This window comes from Pogoniulus pusillus, chromosome 4 (genome assembly GCF_015220805.1).
Source record: "Pogoniulus pusillus isolate bPogPus1 chromosome 4, bPogPus1.pri, whole genome shotgun sequence".
Lineage (NCBI taxonomy): Eukaryota > Metazoa > Chordata > Aves > Piciformes > Lybiidae > Pogoniulus > Pogoniulus pusillus.
The window spans coordinates 46,719,161-46,744,046 of NC_087267.1; the positions used below are offsets into that span (position 1 = coordinate 46,719,161).

At 53.4% G+C, this 24,886-nt stretch overlaps 1 protein-coding gene across 1 annotated transcript in view; it reads right to left on the minus strand.

The window, feature by feature from the left end:
- Positions 1–575: 575 nt before the first annotated feature.
- Positions 576–24,886, minus strand: part of GDI2 (GDP dissociation inhibitor 2) — a 29,663-nt gene continuing 5,352 nt past the window's right edge. Inside the window, exons 2-11 of the mRNA XM_064142762.1 lie at positions 16,149–16,256; positions 12,641–12,740; positions 10,876–11,010; positions 9,336–9,534; positions 8,234–8,365; positions 7,372–7,471; positions 5,830–6,001; positions 3,929–4,073; positions 3,132–3,186; positions 576–1,790 (exon numbers count right to left, since the gene is read on the minus strand). Of these exons, the coding sequence (XP_063998832.1) occupies positions 1,635–1,790; positions 3,132–3,186; positions 3,929–4,073; positions 5,830–6,001; positions 7,372–7,471; positions 8,234–8,365; positions 9,336–9,534; positions 10,876–11,010; positions 12,641–12,740; positions 16,149–16,256 (1,302 nt within the window). The 3' untranslated portion in view covers positions 576–1,634. The remainder of the gene's footprint in view (positions 1,791–3,131; positions 3,187–3,928; positions 4,074–5,829; positions 6,002–7,371; positions 7,472–8,233; positions 8,366–9,335; positions 9,535–10,875; positions 11,011–12,640; positions 12,741–16,148; positions 16,257–24,886) is intronic.

Consider the following 24,886-nt stretch of genomic DNA (forward strand, 5'->3'; position numbering starts at 1 on the left):
AGGGAGGTAGTGGAGGCACTGTCCCTGGGGCTGTTCAAGAAGAGACTTGATGAGGCACTTAGTGGCATGGTCTGGTTGACTGGATAGGGCTGGGGGATAGGTTGGACTGGATGATCTTGGAGGTCTCTTCCAACCTGGATGATTCTATGACCTCCAGGCACAGAGACTCCAGCACCTCCCTGGGCAGCCCATTCCAATGCCAATCACTCTCTCTGCCAACAACTTCCTAACAACATCCAGCCTGAACCTGTCCTGGCACAGCTTGAGACTGTGTCCCCTTCTTCTGTTGCTGCTTGTCTGGCAGCAGAGCCCAACCCCACCTGGCTACAGCCTCCCTGCAGGCAGCTGCAGGCAGCAATGAGCTCTGCCTTGAGCCTCCTCTTCTGCAGGCTGCACCCCCCCAGCTCCCTCAGCCTCTCCTCACAGGGCTGCGCTCCAGGCCCCCCTCACCAACTTCACCACCCGCAACCTCCCTGGGCCACCTCTTCCACTCTCTCACCACCTTTCCTGTAGAGCCCTCAGGGTGGAGCTGCCGTTGACACAACTTGGAAGTGAATCAGACTGGAGCCTGTGACTGGTTTCCAGAATTTGGCTTTACTTCGCAGTACAGAAATCATCTGGAGCCTTTTCAAAAGGAGACAAGGAGAAGCTGAAGGCTCTGTCATATCGATACCGCAGCGCCCTTTTTTGGTCCATCCTCCCCAGAAAAACACTTCCACAATCTTGCCTGCTCTGTAATTTGTTTCTCTCCATTTTTATTAAAACACCAAAAAAAAAAAAAAGAAAAAGGGGGGGGGGGGGGAAGGGGAAAAAATAACCCCAAAGAAAAAAAAAAAAAAAAGAGAAACAAAAAATAACCCCAAAAATAATAATAATAAAGCCTTTTAGGCACAGCTGTGTCCCACCCGATGTAAACAGAGGTTTGAGAAGCTTCCAAGTGGAGAAAGGTTAAAGTTCTGTGCCCAGAACCAAGCTGACAATTTTGCTGCTGTGATGAGATGGTGCTTGGGGAACTCTGTCCATAAATACAACTTTGCCAGAGGAGTTAGGTGGGGGGGGAAAAAAAGGGATGGGGAGGGGGTGGTGGGGGGGGGGTGGTGAGGGAATAAAGAGGATGCTGTCCACAATGATGGGAGTGCTCAGAGTTGCTATTTGACCTGGCTGGATAGAACCAGGTTGGGGTGACAAATGTCACTGCCTACTGGAGCTCACCAGAAGCACGGAGCCACGGAAGGTTGGTTACCAAGGGTCAGAACACACAAATGGTCAAGAACACAGCTTGGGGCAGGGAGTTAGCAAAAGATCTGCACCGACATCTACCCAAACCAAACAGAGAAGTAAAACCGAGGGGAAGGAGGTTGGGTCCACCCCTCCAGGAGGTTAGTTAGGAAATCAAGTCAGTAATTAGCCAGATTCTGGACAGCAGCCCCTAAGGTGAGAGCGTTAAACACATGATACCCCAAAACAAACCCAGCCCCCACACCCTGCAGCACCTCCAGTGCAGACCTCTTCCATCTCTCCGAGAGGGGATGACCAAAGCAGGCCCTCACCACATTGCCTTTCCTTACAGGCTGCCTTAAGTTCCTTCCTGTTCGCCATGAGCCCATCTGCCGGTTCTCCTCGGGGGGAGGCTGCTACTGCTGCTCCTCCTCCCCGTAGATGTCGTTCTTCTTGCGCTTCATCTCCTCGAAGTCGAACTCGGAGCCCATCATCCGCTTGTAGATGTCCTTGATGTCGTCGCACGTCGTCTCGAAGTGAGTGGTGGCGTCGTAGGTGCGCGAGATGAAGATCTGCGGCGGCCGGGGCAGAGCTCAGCTCCTCTCCAGCCAGCCCTGCTCTGGCCTCGGCCCCTCGCAGCCCACTGAGCCCTCCAAGGTTACTCCAAGCTTAGCCCCTCGCAGCTCACTGAGCCCTCCAAGGTTACTCCAAGCTTAGCCCCTCGCAGCTCACTGAGCCCTCCAAGGTTAGCCCCTCGCAGCTCACTGAGCCCTCCAAGGTTAGCCCCTCGCAGCCCACTGAGCCCTCCAAGGTTACTCCAAGCTTAGCCCCTCGCAGCTCACTGAGCCCTCCAAGGTTAGCCCCTCGCAGCTCACTGAGCCCTCCAAGCTTAGCCACTCGCAGCCCACTGAGCCCTCCAAGGTTACTCCAAGCTTAGCCCCTCGCAGCTCACTGAGCCCTCCAAGGTTAGCCCCTCGCAGCTCACTGAGCCCTCCAAGGTTACTCCAAGCTTAGCCACTCGCAGCTCACTGAGCCCTCCAAGCTTAGCCCCTCACAGCTCACTGAGCCCTCCAAGGTTAGCCCCTCACAGCTCACTGAGCCCTCCAAGGTTACTCCAAGCTTAGCCCCTCGCAGCTCACTGAGCCCTCCAAACTTAGCCCCTCGCAGCTCACTGAGCCCTCCAAGCTTAGCCCCTCACAGCTCACTGAGCCCTCCAAGCTTAGCCCCTCACAGCTCACTGAGCCCTCCAAGGTTAGCCCCTCACAGCTCACTGAGCCCTCCAAGGTTACTCCAAGCTTAGCCCCTCGCAGCTCACTGAGCCCTCCAAACTTAGCCCCTCGCAGCCCACTGAGCCCTCCAAGCTTAGCCACTCGCAGCCCACTGAGCCCTCCAAGCTTAGCCACTCGCAGCCCACTGAGCCCTCCAAGCTTAGCCACTCGCAGCTCACTGAGCCCTCCAAGCTTAGCCACTCGCAGCCCACTGAGCCCTCCAAGCTTAGCCCCTCGCAGCTCACTGAGCCCTCCAAACTTAGCCCCTCACAGCTCACTGAGCCCTTCAAGCTTAGCCCCTCGCAGCTCACTGAGCCCTCCAAGCTTAGCCCCTCGCAGCTCACTGAGCCCTCCAAGCTTAACCCCTCTCAGCTCACTGAGCCCTCCAAGCTTAGCCCCTTGCAGCTCACTGAGCCCTCCAAGGTTACTCCAAGGTTAGCCTCTCACAAGTCACTGAGCCCCTCCACAGTTAGCCCCTCAGTGCTCACTGAGCCCTCCAAGGTTAGCCCACTCAGAGCTTACTTGTCCCCTCCAAGGTTAACCCCCTCAGAGCTTATTTGTCCCCCCCAAGGTTAGTCCCTCAGAGGTTACTTGCCCCCCTCCAAGGTCACTCCAAGGTTAGCCCCTCAGAGGTTCCTCACTCACCTGGCTTTCAGTGCCCAGATCAGTTGGAGCAAACAGGTCACTGATGCTGACAAACCTGGAAGAGAGGCAGAAAGAGGACTGAGCACGGTCGGAGCGTTGGTGACATCAATGTGGGTGCTTCAGGGCACCACGCTGCCTGGTGAGGTCACACCTCAAATCCTGGGTTCAGTTTGGACCCCTCACTCCAAGGCCACTGAGGTGCTGTGATGTGTCCAGAGAAGGACAATGAAGCTGGTGAAGGGTCTGGAGAACAGGTCTGGGGAGAAGCAGCTGAGGGACCTGTGGTTGTTCAGCCTGGAGCAAAGCAGGCTGAGGGGAGACCTTCTGGTTCTTTACAATTCCCTGAAAGGAGGTTGGGGCCACATGGGGGTTGGTCTTTTCTCCCACACAGCCATTGATAGGACAAAGGGAAACAGCCTCAAGTTGCCCCAGGGGAGGTTTAGGTTGGACACGAGGAACAATTTCTTCCCCAAAGGGGTTGTCAAGCCCTGGCCCAGGCTGCTCAGGGCAGTGCTTGAATCAGCACCCCTGGAGATAGTTCAGAGCTGTGCAGATGTGGTGCTGAGGGCCATGGTTTAGTGGTGACCTGGCAGTGCTGGGCTGATGGTTAGACTCAAAGGGCTTAAAGGTCTCCTCCAACCAACCCTACTCTACGATTCTCAGCAGCCGAGCCGCAGAGTCTGAACCCCTCCTTGCAGCCCAGTGTCCTTCAGCTCCCCTCTGCCTTCCTCTCCTGCCTAGGCAGCAGCAGCAGCAGAGAGGTGAGAAGGGGGAGGGTGAGCTGCCTGAGGACCTACTTCTGCTCGATGGGCTCCAGGAGGTCCAAGGCAGGCTTGATCTCCTTCTCGGGGTCTGCGGTCTCCACGGTGGTGCTGGCGATGGCGATGTACTTGCCCTGCGCCGCCACGTTGTGTGCAGAGGAGATCATGCAGACATAGATGTCTGGGGACACAAACCACGGCAGCAGCTCAGCAGCAGCCAGCCCAGCCCAGCAGCTTGCATCAGGCCTGCCCTGCCCCCACAGCCTCCTCTACCTCACACACCCATCCCACTGCTTCCCTCATGCTTTATACCTCCTCGCCTGGTGTAGGACCACACTTGAATGAAGTCCATCCTTGTCCTGTGGCCCAGGACCATCTCTGTCTCTTGGCTGAGGAGCCTCAACGGGACACTAAGCTCCCCAAAATCCACTTTCCTGTGGCTGTGATGGCTCCCCAAAAGCCATCAGTGTCCCTAAGAGCCAGCCAACCCCTCTGGTCACAGGCAAGCAATCATTTTTCATTGACTCACAGAATGGTTTGGGCTGGAAGGGACCCTGAAGACCATCCAGTTCCAACCCCCCCCTGCCATAGGTGGGGACATCTACTGAACCAGATGCTCAAAGGCCCCATCCAACCTGGCCTTAAACACCTCCAGGGAGGGGGCATCTGTAATCCCCCTGGGCAACCTACTCCAGTGTTCTCCTGCACGTAGCCCTCCCTGAGCAGCCTCAGGCTCCTCACCACTCTGCCAGCCCGGGGTGGGTTCCTCACACAGATTTCCGACCACAGGCACCCAGGTGCTGCTGCCTTCCCCACTACTGCTCTGTGCAAAGCAGGGCCTAGCCTGCAGCCTGAAAGGGCTTCCAGACAGGGACAGAAATTCTCCCACAGGAGCAGCATTTCCCTGCCTTTTCCTTCTGCAGCCACATCTCAATGGACATTTCATCTGGTGAGACTACAGCACCTCAAACACTGGCTTCAGTTTTGGGCCTCTCGCTCCAAGAAGGACATTGAGGGGCTGGAGCATGTCTAGAGAAGGGCAACAAAGCTGGTGAGAGGTCAGAAGAGGGAGCAGCTGAGGGACCTGGCGCTGTTGAACCTGGAGAAAAGGAGACTGAGGGGACACCTCCTGGCTCTCTCCAACTCCCTGACAGAAGGCTGCAGCCAGGTGGCTCCCAAGGAACAAGTGACAGGATGAAAAGAAAACAGCCTCAGGTTGCTCTTGGGAAGGTTTAGATTGGACACAAGGAACAATTTCTTCCTCCAAAGGGTTGTCAAACCTTAGAACAGGCTGCCCAGGGCAGGGACTGAATCATTACCCCTGGGATACAGTCTCAAGCTGTGCCAGGGGAGGTCTAGGCTGGATGTTAGGAGGAAGTTGTTGTCAGAGAGAGTGATTGGCATTGGAATGGGCTGCCCAGGGAGGTGGTGGAGTCTCTGTCACTGGAAGTGTTGAAGCCAAGCCTGGCTGGGGCACTTAGTGCCATGGTCTGGTTGATTGGCCAGGGCTGGGTGCTAGGTTGGGCTGGATGAGCTTGGAGGTCTCCTCCAACCTGGCTGATTCTATGATTCTGTGAAATCAGGAGAAGGCTCAAAAGGGCAGGCTTAGCTTATCCTCCACCGTGAGACAAAAGCCTTCAGAGGACAATTTATGCCACTGAGACAATTCACATGAGCAGCTCAAGCCTGACACCAGCTTTCAGAGAACTAAGTTGGGTGGGATTGGTCTCAAACTTCTTGTTTGTTCCAACCTGGCTGATTCTATGACACTTCAAAGCCATGCAGACGTGGTGCTGAGGGCCATGGTTTAGTGGTGACCTGGCAGTGCTGGGTTAATGGTTGGACTGGGTGGCATTTAAGGTCTCTTCCTACCAACCCCCTCTCTGACCAGAGGCCATGGCGAGGTGAGCCCCTGCAGCCCCTTGCTGTGCACACACCTGACTTGCGGTTGACCTGGTTCTGTGGAATGATGATCTGGCAGGAGTTGGCATCGTTGGTGTTCTTGATGGGGTGGCTCAGGATGCAGATTACCCGAATCACCTGGCCCACCTTCGTGACGCGGTCCGAGACGTAGCTGGGGTCGCAGATGAGCTGTTTGCAGCGAGCCACCTGCAGAGACAGACCCTGAGTGACCACCACACAGAGGCAGAGGGGGGGAACCAGCTCTGTCAGCGGTGCCCAGGGACAGGACGAGGGGCAGTGGGCATGACCTTGAGCACAAGAAGCTCCATCTGAACTTGGAAAGGAGCTTCTTCAATTTGAGGGCGACTGGAGCAGGCTGTCCAGAGAGGTGGAGGCGTCTCCATCTCTGGAGATGCTCAGAACCCACCTGGCCGTGCTCCTATGGCACCTTTTTCAGGTGCACCTGCCTGGGCAGGGCACTTGGACTCAATGATCTCCAGAAGTCCCTTCCAACCCCTACTATTCTGTGATTTTTGGTAACACCAAGAGCAATTTTAGGCAGCTCTTCCTGAACCTTTCCTGTAAGGGTCCCAGAGCACTGGCACAGGCTCCCCAGGGAGGTTGTGGAGTCTCCTTCTCTGCAGCCTTCCAAGGCCTGTCTGGATGTGTTCCTCTGCGACCTGTGCTAGATTGTGTGGCCCAGCTCTGGCAGGGGGGTTGGACTGGATGATCTCCTTGGGTCCCTTCCAATCCCTAACATCCTGTGAACCAGGATCTCATTTCACTGCCAGCAGGACACTTTGAGAAACCTCAGCACACTGCTCCTACAAGACCACATGCAGCTGTGTGATCACATCTTCTCCATGCCATTAAGTTCTAACCATGAGAGGGTTCAGTCCTCCCTGTCTAGGACCATTAACTGGCTGCAGTCAAGGTGGAACCCAACAGACAGGAGTCAATCAGTTCCTCTCAGAACTCATTTTGACATCAAGAGATCAAGATTTGTCCAGTTTAAAGCCTGCAGGCTGCCTGCACTCAGGCACATCACTCTTGTGTGGATTGTCACCTCTGCTGCTGGCCAGGACACATCATCCCGGACCCAGAAGGGACACACTACCCCACCAGCAAGTGTTAAGCTGTCCTGTGAAGCTCCTGCTCCAGCTGGGAGGACATTTTTAGCTCCCAATACTCCCTAGCTTTACACTACCAGCTTGAGAAGAAGCTGCAGAAAGGCTGCCTGCTAGTTCTGAGCTGCCAATGCCTCATGTCAAAGGCAGAGCTGGTTCCAAATCCATGTTAGAAACCAACAAGCAGCTCCTTTCCAGTTCCACCAGCCTGGCTAATTCCAAAGACATCCCTGTCACCTGAAGGAGGTTTCATTCCAGCTCCTGGACCAGGCTCACTTAAGAGTAAGGCTCCTCACCATGAGGATAAGCAATTGGCCAAGCAGTTGTGGTGTTAGTGCTGCCATGAAGAGTCTTCTACTGTGTGTGTTCAGACTGAGGACCAACAGCCTCAATTCTGAGAAGCAGCACCAGGTGGGGTGTGGAGTAAGCAAAGAAGCAGAAGGCACCAACCTCTCCTTCAGACTTGACACCAACCACTTTGCCATTTTCTATCACGATCTCCTCGATGGGCTTGTTCAGCATGTAGGTGCCTCCATAGATAGCACTTAGCCTGCAAGAGGAAAGCCACCTGAGCAGGTTCCTTAGGCCATTTTGGGTTCCTAACAGTCCTTCTAGCCCATCCTGCTTCTCTTTCACTTGGACAAACCCCATGTGAGACTTAAACATCTCCAAAGTAACGCTGCTGAGACAATGCTGTCCTCTCTGCAAGGCATCAAATGGTGTTTGGAGCAAGTCATGAGTGGAATGAACCCCAGCTAAGAAGAACCTGGTCAGTGCAACCCACAGGCCTACAGTGTAAGACCTGCAAGCTACACCAGGTAGGTAATTCCAGTGGTGAGACACTGGCACAGGTTGCCCAGGGAGGTTGTGGATGCTCCCTTCCTGGAGGTGTTCAAGGCCAGGCTGCATGAGGCCTTGAGTGACCTGTTCTAGTGAGAGATGTCCCTGCCTATGGCAGGGGGTTGGAACTGGCTGAGCTTTGAGGTCCCTTCCAACCTAAACCATTCTATGAGTCCATCTTTGCCCCTTCCCTGGAAGTGGTCAAGGCCAAGCCTAAGCAACCTGATCTAGTGGAAGGTGTCCCTGCCCACGGAGAGTTGGAACTAGATGATCTTTTAAGGTCCCTTCCAACCCAAACCATTCCATGACTCTATGAAGCCCGCAAGAGAACCTCATTGTTAACCAGCACAGAGCTGTTGTTCCAGCACCACGTTCTGGAAGGCTGAGCACTGACCTCACACATCTGCTGTCCCACCAGGTGCCACTGCACTCAGAAAACCCAATCCTGGAGGGCAAAGCCCAAAGCTCTCACCTTGCAAAGCCCTGGGGCAGCTCTCCCAGGCCGTAGAGCGGGTAAAGGTAGGGACTCTTCCCGTATCTGGCCAGAGACTCACTGTAGAGCTTGATCCTGTTGATTGTTTCTTGGCATGGTTGATCTAGATAGCTGGAGAGGGTGGACACGTGGGGTCAAGCTCTCACAAACCAAGACTTGGGAGCAGAACACACCCAAGAGAGCAAAACATTTACTTCCCCTGAAGCTTCCTTCCTCACCACCCAGCTGCTCCAGGCAAGCATTTTCCTGGAAGTTCCCTTTCTCTGGAGGACTCAGTGTCACCAGGGGCTGTATCCAGGAAGCAGATAGCTCATTAAGACCAGGAGCCCCAGAAGAAGAGGACCTGGGGTTTCAAGATTCATGGGCACATCCTACACTGGACCCCTCCATTCAAGAGAGATGTTGAGGTGCTGGAAGGTGTCCAGAGAAGGACAAGGAAGCTGGGAAGAGGCCTGGAGCACAAACCCTGTGAGAAGAGGCTGAGGGAGCTGGGGGTGTGCAGCCTGCAGAAGAGGAGGCTCAGGGCAGAGCTCATTGCTGTCTACAACTACCTGCAGGGAGGCTGTAGCCAGGTGGGGTTGGGCTCTGCTGCCAGACAAGCAGCAAGAGAAGAAGGGGCCAGAGGCTGAAGCTGTGGCAGAGCAGGTCTAGGCTGGATGTTAGGAGGAAGTTGTTGTCAGAGAGAGTGATTGGCATTGGAATGGGCTGCCCAGGGAGGTGGTGGAGTTGCTGTGCCTGGAGATGTTGAAGCCAAGCCTGGCTGGGGCACTTAGTGCCATGGTCTGGGTGATTGGCCAGGGCTGGGTGCTACGTTGGGCTGGCTGAGCTTGGAGGTCTCTTCCAACCTGCTTGATTCTATGATTCTATGTCATGAGGAACAATCTCTTCCCCTTGAGGACTGGAACAGGCTGCCCAGGGCAGCAGTGGAGTCTCCCATCCCATGGAGATGTGTTACTGAGGGCCACGGTTTAGTGGTGACCTGGCAGTGCTGGGCTAAGCCTTGGACTGGATGACCTTAAAAGCTGCTAACTGCAGGAGCCAGGGAAGCAGCAGCAGCGGCAGCAGCAGCAACGTCACTTACTCGTCAGTCCTGTAGAGGGCCAGGGCATGTCCCGTGAAGTCGATGACGTCCTGCCCCAGGTCAAACTTCTTGTAGACATCTCTCATGGTGGTCTTCTTGGGGTCCACCCCCTCGAAGGTGCGGGGGTCGTTCTCGTCGAAGTTGGCAACGTAGACCAGGAACTTCCTGAAGCGGCGCTTCTCAAACAAGCCCATCAGGCCTGCAAGGCAGGGCACTGTCAGCACCCACGCAGCTGCCAGGCTGCTCTGCCCCTGCCACACCTGGGCACCGACTCTCAGCTGCTTCAAACGTGGCTTCAGCACCTGGAAACTGGCCTTGAGCCCTCTGACCAAGGCTCTCTCTTCAAGCAGGGGACACCAGCGGCTGCCGCGAAGCAGCTCTCCTGGCGTGCACCAAGAGGTGGTACCACCAACATCTCCCAAGGCATGGCTGGAGCCTTCTACATGCTACTTCCACACCAACCTCTGCCCTAAGGGTCCACACAAACCTGTCCTGGTGCAGACCAAGAGGTGGTACCACCAACATCTCCCAAGGCACGTCTGGAGCCTTCTACATGCTACTTACAACTGAGAGAAAGCCAGGAAAGCAGTTTCCACTTGTCCCAGTGTTAAGCCCAAACTGATCTTCCCTAAGCAGAGACCTGTGTTTGATATCTGCCAGGCTTAGTGGTGCTCCAAGCTCCATCAAAGCTGGACTCTCCCCACCAAGGAAGAAGCAAATGCTGTGAGAGGCAAAACTCCCAGCCATGTTTGTGTTTGCTTTACAGGACTGAGAAGCCAGACTGGAGTTGCTGAAACATGAAGGTAGAGACAGCATCAAAGGCACCTCCTGCTTCTACCAGGGAGTGTCTCAGGAGACAACTCACAAGCCAGCAGCATGGCCAAACTGGAGGAGCACCTGATTGCTTCACAACCACCATGAAGATGGCTCCAAGATGCAACCAAGCCACATACTCAGAGCCTTATTCCCAGGATTCAATCTATCAGGAGGCTTCTGATGCTACATCTAAACTTCATGGACCATCCCCTGCGACCTCCTAATTATTTCACTGCACAAGTAGGAATGATCAGAAGGATGGAATTTAAAGTAGACAATCATTAAGACTGTAGGGAGATGCCACAGGTTGGAGTCAGTCATTCCTACCTGCCTGCTGATGAATGAGACCTACACAAATCCCACCCAGCGTGGACCTAACGTAGCATGTTTATGGCAGAGCTGGGAGTAGAAGGCCCAAATGTAACCTCCTGGAGAAGTTAAATACTGCCAGATTCTCACCAGATGAGCCACAGAAGAAGCAACTTGAAAGCTCCAAGCAAAGAGTAACTCAAGGCTCAGGAAGCTCAAGACTCACACTGAGTGGTGTCTGAAGCCAGGTGAGAAGTGGAAGACTCCTGTGCTATTGATACTGAGATGGAGTCTACACACAGCACCACATGAGGAGCACCAAGAACTTTCCTACACAAGCAGAGAACATCCTGAGATGTGGGTGGCAGAGACCTTTGTCTAGAGCCTCAGGAGGAAATAAAGTGCAACTACTCACTGGATGCCAAAGCTTCTGCCTCAGTGGAAGGAACTTTGTAGATCTTCCCTCCCTTGTAGACGAAGCTCCCCTCGATCACCTTGAAGTCTAAGTAGCGAGTGACTTCTGTGTAGAGCAGCATCTTTACCAGCTGACCTGGAAAGGAGGTTTGGCACAAGTCAACCAGCTGATCTGTAGGCAGGAGGACAGAGAGTTCTTCCAACACAGCCAGCCCTTCAACAACAGCACCAGGTTTGACCCACACAGCTCTTACACCCTTGTGTAACAGACAGATACTCACTAGAATCATAGAATCAAGCAGGTTGGAAGAGACCTCCAGGCTCAGCCACTCCAACCTAGCACCCAGCCCTACCCGATCAACCAGACCATGGCACTAAGTGCCTCAGCCAGGCTTGGCTTCAACACCTCCAGCCACAGAGACTCCACCACCTCCCTGGGCAGCCCATTCCAATGCCAATCACTCTCTCTGACAACAACTTCCTAACAACATCCACCTTAGACCTCCCCTGGCACAGCTTGAGACTGTGTCCCCTTCTTCTGCTGCTGCTTGCCTGGCAGCAGAGCCCAACCCCACCTGGCTACAGCCTCCCTGCAGGCAGCTGCAGGCAGCAATGAGCTCTGCCCTGAGCCTCCTCTTCTGCAGGCTGCACACCCCCAGCTCCCTCAGCCTCTCCTCACAGGGCTCTGCTCCAGGCCTTTCCCAGTGCTGGAATGCACAAAGACTGAGGATCTAGAGCACCACTAAGGGATGACCATGTTTGCAAGCCACAAAACAAGAACAAAGGGGATTAAGGATCACCATGGAACTCAGCATTTCTCCCTAAGCCATGGAAGAACCACATGGGACGAATTCATGGCAGTAACTCTGGCTAGAAACACAAACATAGTCAGAATGGATGACAGGAAGAGGGGTAATGGGTGTAAACTGGCAGAGGGAAGATTCAAACTAGGTGTTAGGAAGAAGTTCTTTACAGTGAGAGTGGTGAGACACTGGCACAGGTTGAGGGTGGGGAGACACTGGCACAGGTTGCCCAGGGAGGTTGTGAAGCACAGAATCACCCAATGTGATCAAAGATCACATTGGGTGATTCTGTGCTTCACAACCTCCCTGAAAGTGTTCAAGGGCAGCTTGGATGAGGCCCTGAGTGACCTGATTCTATGACCATACAAAGGGGTAAAACTGAGCCACTGCTGAGAGTGGGAAAGGCATTTGTAATGACAGGAGGAGGGGAGATTCAAAGTAGATGTCAGGAAAGGGTTCTTTGTAGTGAGGGTGGTGAGACACTGGCACAGGTTGCCCAGGGAGGTTGTGGAGCACAGAATCCAACACAGAGGGTTGGAACTGGATGAGCTTTGAGGTCCCTTCCAACCTAAACCATTCTATGTTCAAACAATGATCTGTTCCAGTGGGAGGTGTCCTTGCCTGTGGCAGGGGGCTGGAACTGGATGAGCTTTGAATTCTCTTCCAACCTAAACCATTCTATGATTCTATGTCCAAACCTTGAGTGATCTGTTCCAGTGGGAGGTGTCCCTGCCTGTGGCAGGGGGCTGGAACTGGATGAGCTTTGAGTTCTCTTCCAACCCAAACCATTCTATGATTCTACTTTCAAACCTTCCAGTCACACAAGCGATACATGCTCGAAGTTGGAGCTCCTCAGTTTGAAAGGTCCTCAGCCAAAACAGGTCAGAGGGGAGAAGCTGTGGTGCTCATGGCACGAGGCTAAGCTCAGGAGGCAGGTTTGGAAGCTGCTCAGCTCTCACTCACCGTTAGCCATAAGGAATTTGGGAATGAGGTCCACGTTCCAGTCCCTTCCTCGCCCCATCGACTCTGGTGGAGTTCCTGGTAGATTAAACCTTTTGTAGAGCTTCAAGAGAACACAAAATGTGTTGTAGTAGAGGAAGTAACTGCAAGTATAAATTCTCCCACACATGTAGGCACTTTCCACCCCCACATCCTTTCAAGCTGAACATTAAGCTCTTCACAGCAAGCTTCTGGGCAACGTTTCAGCTCCAGTTTGAGTTTTGATGCAATGCACAACACGTGCAGGACAGCAAGAATCAGGCAGCATTACTCAGGTCTTTCTCCCTCCAAGGCTTGAAGCTTGGGAACTGACAACCTTCTAAATTGAAATGCTGTTTAAAGCAGCTAATCTGCTCCAAACATCTGCCTCAGGAGAAGACAGGACTCTCCCTATCCCAGATCATGGTCCTCAACGTGTGTTTAACCTGGTTGAGCAGCAAGGAGAGGAGCCCTGGTGAGACCTCGTCTTGAATGCTGCCTTCAGGTTTGGGCTCCCCAGATTAAGAGGGACTGGGATCTGCTGGAGAGAGTCCAGCAGAGGGCTACAGGGATGATGAATGGACTGGAGAACACTGCCTGATGAGAGGCTGAGAGACCTGGGGATGCTTAGTCTGGAAAGGAGAAGACTTAAAGGGGGTTGATAAATGTTTGTAAGTATCTGAGGGCTGCCAGGAGCAGGGGGACAGGCTCTGCTCACTGCTCCCTGGGATAGGACAAGCAGCAATGGGTGTGAGTTGCAGCAAAAGAGGTTCTGCCTCAACACAAGGGGGAACTTCTTGACTGTAAGGGTCCCAGAGCCCTGGCACAGGCTGCCCAGGGAGGTTGTGGAGTCTCCTTCCCTGGAGCCTTTCAAGGCCTGTCTGGATGTGCTCCTGTGTGATCTGTGCTAGATTGTGTGGCCCTGCTCTGGCAGGGGGGTTGGACTGGATGATCTCCTTGGGTCCCTTCCAATCCCTAACATCCTGTGAGGAGCCATTTCCAGACATCTCATGAGTGAGCCACACAAAAAGCTTTGGGGGGTCCAGCAGTAATCACATGAGGTGGGATCTATCGAGCTGGAAGCCTTCACAGACCAGGCACCAGGTGTAACATCAAAGAGGAGAGAAACGTTGGCCATTAAGGGCAGCAGCAGGAGTTAAGCCAAAATTTTAACACCTGGCTGTGGGGCACTAAACCTCCTGCCTGGCTTCAGTGCCAAAGAAAGTCATGGAGAAGAACATCTTGAGTGCCCTCACACAGCACAAGCAGGACAAGCAGGCAGTCAGGCCCAGTCAGCACTGGATTATAAAGGCCAAGTCCTGCTTGACTAACCTGACCTCCTTCTACAACAAGGTGACCACGTAGTGGATGAGGGGAAGGCTGTGGATGTTGTCTAGATGGACTTTAGTAAAGCTTTTGACAGTGTCTCCCACAGTATCCTGGTGGAGAAACTGGATGCTCACAGCTTGGATGGGTTGAGGCATCCTTGGGTTAAGAACTGCCTGGATGCCCAGGTCCAAATGGAGTTCAATTCAGTTGGTGCCTGGTCACAAGAGGTGTTTGCTCCCCCAGGGCTCACTTCTGTTTAATGTCTTTATCAATGGTCTGGATGAGTGAATTGAGGGCACCCTCAGGAAGTTTGCAGATAAGACTAAGTTGTGCATGAGTGTTGATCTACTTCCTTCAGCTGGGTCGAGGCAATGCCAAGCACCAATGCAGGCTGGGCAGAGCCAGGCTGGAGAGAAGCCCTGAGGAGAGGCACTTGGGGGTGCTGCTGGAGGAGAAGCTCAGCAGGAGCCAGCAGTGTGCACTTGCAGCCCAGAAAGCCAAGCAGAGCCTGGGCTGCAGCAGCAGCAGTGTGGCCAGCAGGGCCAGGGAGGGGAATCTGCCCCTCTGCTCTGCTCTGCTGAGACCCCAGCTGGAGTCCTGCATCCAGCTCTGGAGCCCCTGGGACAAGAGGGCTGTGGAGATGCTGGAGAGTGTCCAGAGCAGGGCCAGGAGGATGCTGAGAGGCTGCAGCAGCTCTGCTGTGAGCACAGACTGAAAGAGTTGGGGCTGTGCAGGCTGCAGCAGAGGAGGCTCCCAGGTGACCTTCTTGTGGCCTTTCAGTATCTTAAGGGGGCTACAAGAAAGCTGAGGAGGAACTTTTTATGCTGTCAGGAAGTGCCAGGACTGGGGGGAATGGAGCAAAGCTGAAATGGGTAGATTTAGACTGGATGTTAGGAAGAAGTTCCTCACCATGAGGGTGGTGAGACCCTGGAATGGGTTGCCCAGGGAGGTGGTGGAAGCCTCATCCCTGGAGGTGTTTAAGGCCAGGCTGGAAGAGGCTCTGGATGCCTGATCTAGTACGAGGTGTCCCTGCCCATGTCAGGGGGATTGAAACTAGATGATCCTTGTGGTCCCTTCTAACCCTGACTGATTCTATGATTCAAGGTAAGGAGGCTGTGCAGAAGAATCTGGCCAGGCTGGGTCAATGAGCTGAGCCTAAGGGGATAAGTTTCAACAAGGCCAAGTTCTGAGTCCTGCACTTGGGTCACAACAACCCCAGGAAGATTCCAGGATTGGGGTAGAGTGGCTGGAACTTCCTGGTGGGAAAGGGCCTGGGAGTGCTGGTCAAGTGGCTGAAGATAAGCCAGTGTGTGCCCAGGAGGTTACCAGCATCCTGGCTTGGATCAGCAATAGTGTGGCCAGGGGCAGGGACTGTCCCCCTGGGATAGGGCACTGGTGAGACCACAGCTCAACTCCTGGGTTTAGTTTTGGCCCACTCACTCCAAGAAGGACATTGAGGAGCTGGAGTGTGCCCAGAGAAGGGCAACAAAGGTGGTGAAGGGTCTGGAGAAGAGTGGCTGAGGGAACTGGAGTAGACTGGAGAAAAGCAGGCTGAGGGGAAACCTCATTGCTCTCTACGACTCCCTGACAGGAAGTTGGAGCCAGGTGGGGATTGGTCTCCTCTCCCACACACCAAGTGATAACAAGAGGAAATTGCCTCGAGTTGCACCAGGGGAGGTTTAGCTTGGACATGAGGAACAATTTCTTTGTGGAAAGCATTGTCAAGCCCTGGATCAGGCTGCTCAGGGCAGTGGCTGTATCATCACCCCTGGAGATATTTCAAAGCTGTGTAGATGTGGTGCTGAGGGCCATGGTTTAGTGGTGACCTGGCAGTGCTGGGTTAATGGTTGGACTCAATCACCTTAAGAGATCTCTTCCAACCAAAAGGATTCCACGTCTCTAAGTGCTGTGTGCTTCTGGGTTGGCAACTACAGGCAACACCCACCAAGTAGAAACACACAGACATGGGCTTCTCCCCCTCTGCTCTCTGGTGTGTGCACCAGCACAGAGGTTGGAAGAGCCCTCTGAAATCAGCAAGTCCAACCTCTTGTAAAACATGACTACTCAAAGGAAGCTCTTAAGAGTAAACTAGAAGAGCTGGAGATCAATTTTCTTTATGTGCCAGGGGAGGAGACAATAGGTGAGTGGCAGGCTCTGTACTCACATCCTCCAGAGGTGTAATGGATGCACTCTCCCCTCCGTAGTAGGAGTTACGATCCATGTGCAGAACCTTCTTTCCGTTCACCGACATGATCCCGGAGAGGATGCACTCCTGGGCAGAGAGCAAGCAAGAGAGGTGTCAGCTGCACCCGAGGCTCCTCTCCCACGAGCATCTTCTCCCACACAGAGTGTCCATAGAACCATAGAACCAACCAGGTTTGATGAGACCTCCAAGCTCACCCAGCCCAACCTAGCACCCAGCCCTGCCCAAGCACCCAGACCATGGCACTAAGTGCCCCAGCCAGGCTTGGCTTCAACACCTCCAGCCACAGCAACTCCACCACCTCCCTGGGCAGCCCATTCCAATGCCAATCACTCTCTCTGACAACAACTTCCTAACAACATCCAGCCTAGACCTCCCCTGGCACAGCTTCAGACTCTGTCCCCTTCTTCTGTTGCTGCTTGCCTGGCAGCAGAGCCCAACCCCACCTGGCTACAGCCTCCCTGCAGGCAGCTGCAGGCAGCAATGAGCTCTGCCCTGAGCCTCCTCTGCTGCAGGCTGCACACCCCCAGCTCACTCAGCCTCTCCTCACAGGGCTCTGCTCCACGCCCCTCAGCAGCTTTGTTGCCCTGCTCTGGACACCTTCCAGCACCTCAACATCTCTGCAATGGAGGAGCCCAGAACTGGACACAGCACTCCAGGGGTGGCCTGAGCAGTGCTGAGCACAGGGGCACAAGAACCTCCCTTGTCCTGCTGCCCACACTGCTCCTGAGCCAGCCCAGGATGCCATTGGCTCTGCTGCCCACCTGGGCACTGCTGCCTCAGCTTCAGCTTCTCTCTGCCAGCACCCCCAGGGCCCTCTCTGCCTGGCTGCTCTCAGCTACTCTGTCCCCAGCCTGTAGCACTGCTTGGGGTTGTTGTGGCCAAAGTGCAGAACCCTGCCCTCGGCCTTGTTAAACTTCATCCCGTTGGCCTCTGCCCACCCATCCAGCCTGGCAAGGTCCCTCTGCAGGGCTCTCCTACCCTCCCACAGATCAACACCTGCTCCTAGCTTGCTGTCACAAAGACTAAAATGAAGCCACTTGGGATCTTTATCACCTCAGCAGACACTTTGTTCCCTTTGCTATGTACCCACTGAGATTAAAACCCCTGAGATTACTTGGAGCAGCAGATCAGCTGCTATGCCTGAACTCCACAGTGAGAGGCTAATTGCAGAGGGGCACAAGTTGTAGCTTGCAGAGCCAGCTAAGAACCTGCAGAGCCAAATCCCCATTAAAGCACCACTTCGCCACTCACCCAGTCACCAGCTCCGGCACCCCCAAGCCTAACAGCTTAACAAAACTCTTGAGGATCTGCATGTTTAGGAGAGCTGATGAAGGATTTTTTACTGCTCTTTCTTTTCTGCAGTTGAGTTCTCACTGCAGAACTCACCATCGATGTTATTTAACTTGTAGGTGGTCACCTTGTGCTTCATTCAGCCTCTACACCACCACAGCCAGCTGCTGAGAGATGCCACCGCTGCACATCTGCTTCAGTTCAAGAGAGCTAACAGCCTGAGGCTCTTCTTGCAAAGAGCTACACCTCCATGAGATCCTTCAGAGGTTCCTAGAATGGTTTGTGTTGGAAGTGACCTTAAAGATCATCGAGCTCCAATCCCCCTCCAGTCATGGGCAGGGACACCTCTCACTACAGACCAGGTTGTTCAAGGCCTCGTCCATCCTGGCCTTGAACACTTCCACAGAGGGAGCATCCTCACCCTCCCTGGGCAACCTGTGCCAGTGTCTCACCAGCCTCACTGTAAAGAACTTCTTTGATGTGTACTTCATGTGCATCTCACCCTGTGGAGTGCTGAGGACCCTCCTTTTGTGTCACTTTTGCCCCTGCTGTGACATGGAGGAGGCTTTCTTTCAACCTATGTCATAGCAATACTGGTGAACCACGCTCAAACAAACCTGCTCCATCCCTGGAAGTGATTAAGGCCAAGTTAGATGGAGCTCTGAGCAGCTTGCTCTAGTTCTGCTCACTGCAGAAGACTTGGGACTAGATGACCTTGAAAGGTCCTTTCCAAACCATTGCCTGATTCTAGGAAACCACTCAGAAAGCAAAACAACCTCCACTGCTTCCCTGACTTGCAAATTCTTGGTGTAAAGGAAGTTTTTAAAGCCATCTCCAACTTCACCAGCCAAAGATAAAGAGAGCACCCAGGAGAGGCTTTTGTCTGCTCTGCTGAGAACCTACCTGCAGTGCTGGGGCCAGCTCTGGAGTCCTCAGCACAGCAAAGACATGAACCTGCTGGTGCAGGGACAGAGGAGGCCACAACAATGATGGGAGGACTGGAAGCCCTCTGCTGTGAGGCCAGGCTGAGAGAGTTGGAATTGTTCAGCCTAGAGAAGGCTCCAGGACCATCTTGGGACCTTTCAGAACTTAAAAAGGCCAAGAAGAAAGCTGAGGAGAGACCTCATTGCTGTCTACAACTACCTGCAGGGAGGCTGTAGCCAGGTGGGGTTGGGCTCTGCTGCCAGGCAAGCAGCACTAGGACAAGGGGACACAGTCTGAAGCTGTGCCAGGGGAGGTCTAGGCTGGATGTTAGGAGGAAGTTGTTGGCAGAGAGAGTGATTGGTATTGGAATGGGCTGCCCAGGGAGGTGCTGTCCCTGGAGGTGTGGAAGCAAAGCCTGGATGAGGCAGTTAGTGCCACGGTCTGGGTGATTGGACAGAGCTGGGTGCTAGGTTGGACTGGATGAGCTTGGAGGTCTCATCAGATCTGGCTGATTCTATTCTATTCTAGTTTTAGCAGGACCTGTTGTGACAGGACAAGAAGTGATGGTTTTGAAGCACAAGAGGGAGATTTAAACCAGAGAGAAGGAAGATTCTTCCACTGAGGTTGGCAAGACCCTGTCCCAAGCTGCCCAGCAAGGTGGTAGCTGCCCCATCCCTGAAACCATTCCAGGCCAGGTTCCTTGGGGCCCTGAGCAACCTGCTGCAGCTGCAGGTGCCCCTGCTGACTACAGCAGGGTTGCACAAGATGACCTTTAGAGATTCCATCCAACCTAAAGTGTTCCACGATTCTGTAGCTTGTCATCTAAGTAGCTCAACATCTATAGGTGCACAGATGGCTGCAGGGATCACTACTAGTGTGAAGACTTGCTAGTTTGGAACTTCCAAGTGGCAAACCTTCTCTGCTGGGAGAGCAAGGCACTGCTCAGCAGCCTGCTACTCACCAGGGTGCCACAGGAATTCAGCCAAGGCCCTGAAGAACAAAGCTGGAGCTGCCTGCCTGGTGCGTGACAAGAATGGGACAGGCAGAGTTTAATCCCTGAAGTTGTGAGAGATTTCAGCCATGGGTGACAGCAAGGACAGAGATCTTGAATTACCCACAGTGCTCTCCACAAAACCTCCCCATGACTCAGCAGCTGCTCCTTCCAGCACCACACCTCCTCAGGCTTCAGATCCTTCATGTCCCTCTACTGCTTCACCACTTGTTGAAGAAAGCAGAGACCCCCCCCAGCAGGCAAAACCGCACCAAACCCTGAGCTGAGGTCCTACTTTAGAGCACCTTTGAGGCTGAGGGACCACACCAGTGAAACCAGAGGTGGCTTTTATGGTGTCAGTTCAGATGTTAATGATTTACCACAGGCAACATGGGGCTGACTATCAGACCAGCCAAGGTGATCTCCTCAGTTAAAGCACACTGCACTGAGCTACAGGACAAAGCTCTGGTTTCATTCTTTGCTCCGACCTGTGGAACACCTCCCAGAGACCCGGCTAGGGAGCTCTGCCAGGTGGTGGGGTAAGACTGCCCATGTCCACATTGGAGCTGAGCCATGAGGAAGCCAGACAAGATTTCAAACCAACACAAGTATCAATCAGAGGGACAAAGTTACAGTTGAAGGCTGCAGAAGCTACTTTCTGCACCACGCCCAGATGTCAGCCGAGTTCCTTTCCCCATCTGAAAAAGCTTCCAAGCATTTCTTGCTCTGATTTCTCAGACTACTTCACTCATGGCTTCCTAATGGCTGTGTCTCCCTCTTCCACAAGTTGCCTGCCCACACTGCCCCTGTAACTCAGCACTGGTGAGGTCACACCTTGAATCTGCAGTTCAGTTTCAGGACCCTCATGGCAAGGACATTGAGGTGCTGCACTGTGTTCAGAGAAGGGCAATGAAACTGCTGAAAGGTCCAGAGAAGAGTCTTGTGAAGAGCAGCTGAGGGAACTGGGGTTGCTTAGTCTGCAGAAGAGGAGGTGGAGGAGAGATGCTCTCTACAACTCCCTGATAGGAGGTTGGAGTGAGGTGATTCTCTCCCTCTATTGCACTCTGTTGAGACCTCAGCTTGAGTCCTGCATCCAGCTCAGGAGCCCCTGGGACAAGAGGGATGTGGAGATGCTGGAGAGTGTCCAGAGCAGGGCCAGGAGGATGCTCAGAGGCTTGCCTGCAGCAGCTCTGCTGTGAGCACAGCCTGAAAGAGTTGGGGCTGTGCAGGCTGCAGCAGAGGAGGCTCCCAGGTGACCTTCTTGTGGCCTGCCAGGACCTGAAGGGGGCTACAAAAAAGCTGGGGAGGGACTTTTGAGGCTGTGAGGGAGTGGCAGGAGTGGGGGGAATGGAGCAAAGCTGGAGGTGGAGAGAGAGGGGCTGGAGGTGAGGAGGAAGTTGTTGAGCAGGAGAGTGGTGAGAGGCTGGAATGGGTTGCCCAGGGAGGTGGTTGAGGCCAGGCTGGCTGAGGCTGTGTGCAGCCTGCTCTAGGGTAGGGTGTCCCTGGGCATGGCAGGGGGGTTGGAACTGGCTGCTCCTTGTGCTCCCTTCCAACCCTGATCCTATAATCCTAGGTGGAGGTCAGTCTCTTCTCCCTGGTGTCAGGTGATAGAACAAGAGGAAATGGCCTCAAACTGTGCCAGGAGAGGTTTAGGTTGGAGATTAAAAAGCATTTCTTTCCTGCAACGATGGTCAGGCATTGGAACAGGCTGCCCAGGGAGAATCTGGAGTCACCAACCCTGGAGGTGTTCAAGGAACATGTGGACATGGCACTTTGGGATGTGGTTTAATGGCAGTGGTGGTGTTAGGCTGACTGCTGGACTCAATCTTAGAGGTATTCTCCAACCAAAACACATCTATGCTCCTACACCAGCATGCCCCTCAAGCAAATCTGAGTCCCAGCAGAAGACTTCTTAAGCACCTTTTAAATCTTAATTCACACCCATTATGGTGACAGAGGTGGAGGTATCACGATAGCTTTTCATCCAAGGCTCATTGAACAGCCTCATTCTATCACTCAGGCTCCCACAGAGCCCCAGAGCGTTCAAATTCTTTCACCCTTGCTTCCCTTCACAGCTGATGAGGCAACAGCTCGGTCATAAAACACACAAGAGGGACAATAGATTTATCCTCCCAGCTCAGCAATTCCTTTCTGCTTGCACTGGTGCAACCAGCCTGTGTCTAGGAACTGCTGCTTCGTATGTCATGATGTTGTATGGGTCAGGGAGCGAGGAAAACAAACAGCCTGAGCTGATAAGGAAAGAGTTCAGGCTGCAAATGAAAAAGGGCAAGCATCAGAGTTCAAATCTGGCCCTTGCTGATAGCATTAGCAGACAATCATAGAATGGGAAGGGTAGAGATCATCCAGTCCAACCCCCCTGCCAAAACAGGATCACCCAGGGCAGGTCACACAGGAAGGCATCCAGAGGGGTTACAAAAGGCTCTGGAAGGAGACTCCACAACCTCTCTGGGCAGCCTGCTCCAGCATCCTCAAAGTAAAGAAGTTTCTCCTCATGTTGAGGTGGAACTGCCTGTGTTCCAGTTTGTATCCATTGCTCCTTGCTCTAGCACAGGACTCTGCTGAAGAGTCTGGCCCCTTCCTCTTGATACCCACCCTTCAGATAGCTATAAACATTACCAAGACCTCTTCTTTGTCTTCTCTTCTCCAGACTAAACAGCCCCAGGTCTCTCAGTCTTTCCTTATCAGACAGATAAGTCCCTTCATCATCCTCCTAGCCTCCACTGGACACTCTCCAGTGTATGCCTCTCTGGGGGAGGCCAGAAGTGGACACAATAGTCCAGATGTGGCCTCAGCAGGGCAGAGCAGAAGGGGAGAAGAACTTTCCTCAATTTCACAGTCTGTGTGGCCAGCAGGTCAACACCATGAAGATGCTCAGAGGGTTGCAGCAGCTCTGCGATGAGGACAGGTCACAGGAGTTGAGGCTTTGCAGCCTCGAGAAGAGAAGGCTTCAAGGAGACTTTGGAGTGGCCTTCCAGTATCTGAAGGGGACCTACAGGAGGGCTGGGGAGGGACTATTGACAAGGTCTTGTAATGACAGGACAAGGGGGAATGGGTTTAAAGTGGCAGAGAGGAGATTGAAGCCAGATGTTAGGAAAGGGTTCTTTGCAGTGAGGGTGGTGAGACACTGGCACAGGTTGCCCAGGGAGGCTGTGGACACTCCCTCCCTGGAGGTGTTCAAGGCCAGGATGGATGAGGCCTTGGGCAGCCTGTTCTAGTGGGAGGGGTCCTTTCCTATGGCAGGGGGTTGGCACTGAATGACCCCTGAGGTCCCTTCCAACCTAAGCCATTCTATGACCACAGAGAGGGGTAAAACTGAGCCACTGCCGACAGTGGGAAGGGCATCGATACAGAACAGGGGAGAGGTCCAAGCAGGCAGCAGAAGTTGAGCACCTGCACCTCAAATGCCAGTTGGTACAAACGACAGCCACTTTGTGCCACTAGCATCCACAGCTCGGGTTACAGCACGCTCCGGAGAGCTGCTGTTGTGCTGCTGAATGAATGACAGAGCAAGTCAGAGCGATCCACGTCGGCTGCAGCGCAGCTCAGCCGCTGCAAATGGCCGCAGAGCGCAGCAGCAGGCAGCAGCAGAAAGGTAGAGACAGCAGGAACCTCACAAATCCGTGGGGAAAGAAAAACAGGAATGAGGGAGAGTTGGTTTGGCTGGGAAAGACCTCTAAGATCACCAAGTCTAACCATCAACTCACACCACCACAGCCATTAAACCACGCTCTGAAGCGCCATGCCCACACGCTTCTGGACCACCCCCAAGGGCTGGTGACTCCTGCACCTCCCTGGGCAGCCTCTTCCAATGCCTGACCACTCTTGCTGGAAAGAATCATAGAATCAACTAGGTTGGAAGAGACCTCCAAGATCATCCAGTCCAACCTAGCACCCAGCCCTATCCAATCAACTAGACCATGGCACTAAGTGCCTCATCCAGTCTTTTCTTGAAGACCCCCAGGGACGGTGCCTCCACCACCTCCCTGGGCAGCCCATTCCAATGCCAATCACTCTCTCTGTGAAATTGCTTTTAATCTCCAACTTAAACCTCTCCTGGTGCAATTCAAGGTTGTTTCCTCTCATTCTACCAGGAACAAAAAAAGACTGATTCCCACCTCACCACAGCCTTCCTTCAGGGAGCTGCAGGGAGCAGTGAGCTCTCCCCTCAGCTTCCTCTTCTCCAGACTCTTAACTCAGAGATATTGCTGTTTCCATGCCTGCTTCAGCTTTTCCCCTGCTTGCACAAAGTGCTCACAACTGGACCTGCTGCATTCAGAAGCCCTCAGTGAGTGAGGGATGCAAGAAGGCTTCCATGGACTCTCTCCAAGTAGGACGGCAGCTCAGAAAGGCTCAGACAGACCAGTGGAAACTTGAGCCAACACTGGGCCATCCAACAGGACTAAAGGGAGGACTCTGCACAAAACACTGAGCAAAAGCCCTCTGAGAACAGGCTCTGGCTCAGCAAGAGATCTTTCTTAGAAAGACAGAGTCTGGCCATGGTGAACAAGAGGTTGCACACAGCTTGTAACCATCACCCAGGCTATTCCACCTCATATTCTCCGAGGACAAACTGAGGGAGTTGGGTCAGTTCAGTCTGGAGAAGAGAAGGCTCCAGGGAAATCTTACAGTGGACTTCCAGTACCTGAAGAGGACTACAGGAAGGTAGGAAGGGGACTATTTCTACAAGTCCTGTGGTGACAGGACAAGGGGCAATGGTTTGAAACTGGGGCAGGGGAGCTTTAGACTGGACATCAGGAAGCGGTTCTTTATCATGAGGGTAGTGAGACACTGGAACAGGTTGCCCAGAGCAATTGTGGACATCTCAATCCTGGAAGTGTTTAAGACCAGGCTGGATGATGCTTTGAGCAACCTGGACTAGTGGGAGGTGTTCCTGCCCATGACATGGGATTTGGGATGAGATGATCTTTATGGTCCCTTCCAACTCAAGCCATTCTGTGATGGAATCCATCTACTACAACAGGCTCCAAGCTCTGCTTAAGCCATAAGTAAAAGGAACTATTTCCTCCACTTGGGCAATCAAAGGATGATGCAAAGGGCTCCACTTAGACATAGAAGTCTCTTTGAGGTTCTTTATTTAGGTTTTTCAAGCCACAAGGCCTGTGTCTCCACAACGAGGTCTATTTTTAAGCAGAGTTTAGTCACTCTGGTCCTTCAGAAAGTGAAGGTGTATCTTTGCAATGGACTTATGCAGCTTTAAGGCTGGTGGAGGCAGCTGGCAGGTAAGAAGATTAGTGCCTGCAACCAGTGAAAAGCCAGCAGGAACATGTTGTTCATCCACTGGGACTAACAAGATAAGTTTCATGATACTCAAAATTCAAATCAAACAATTCCCATGGTCTGGAGCACAGAAGGAAGATAACAAACAGTTGTCAGAGGGGGGGACAACATCCCACTCCTGAACCTCCTGGTGAGCAAGCACCATGCCATTTCCAGACCAGAGAGGTGGAAA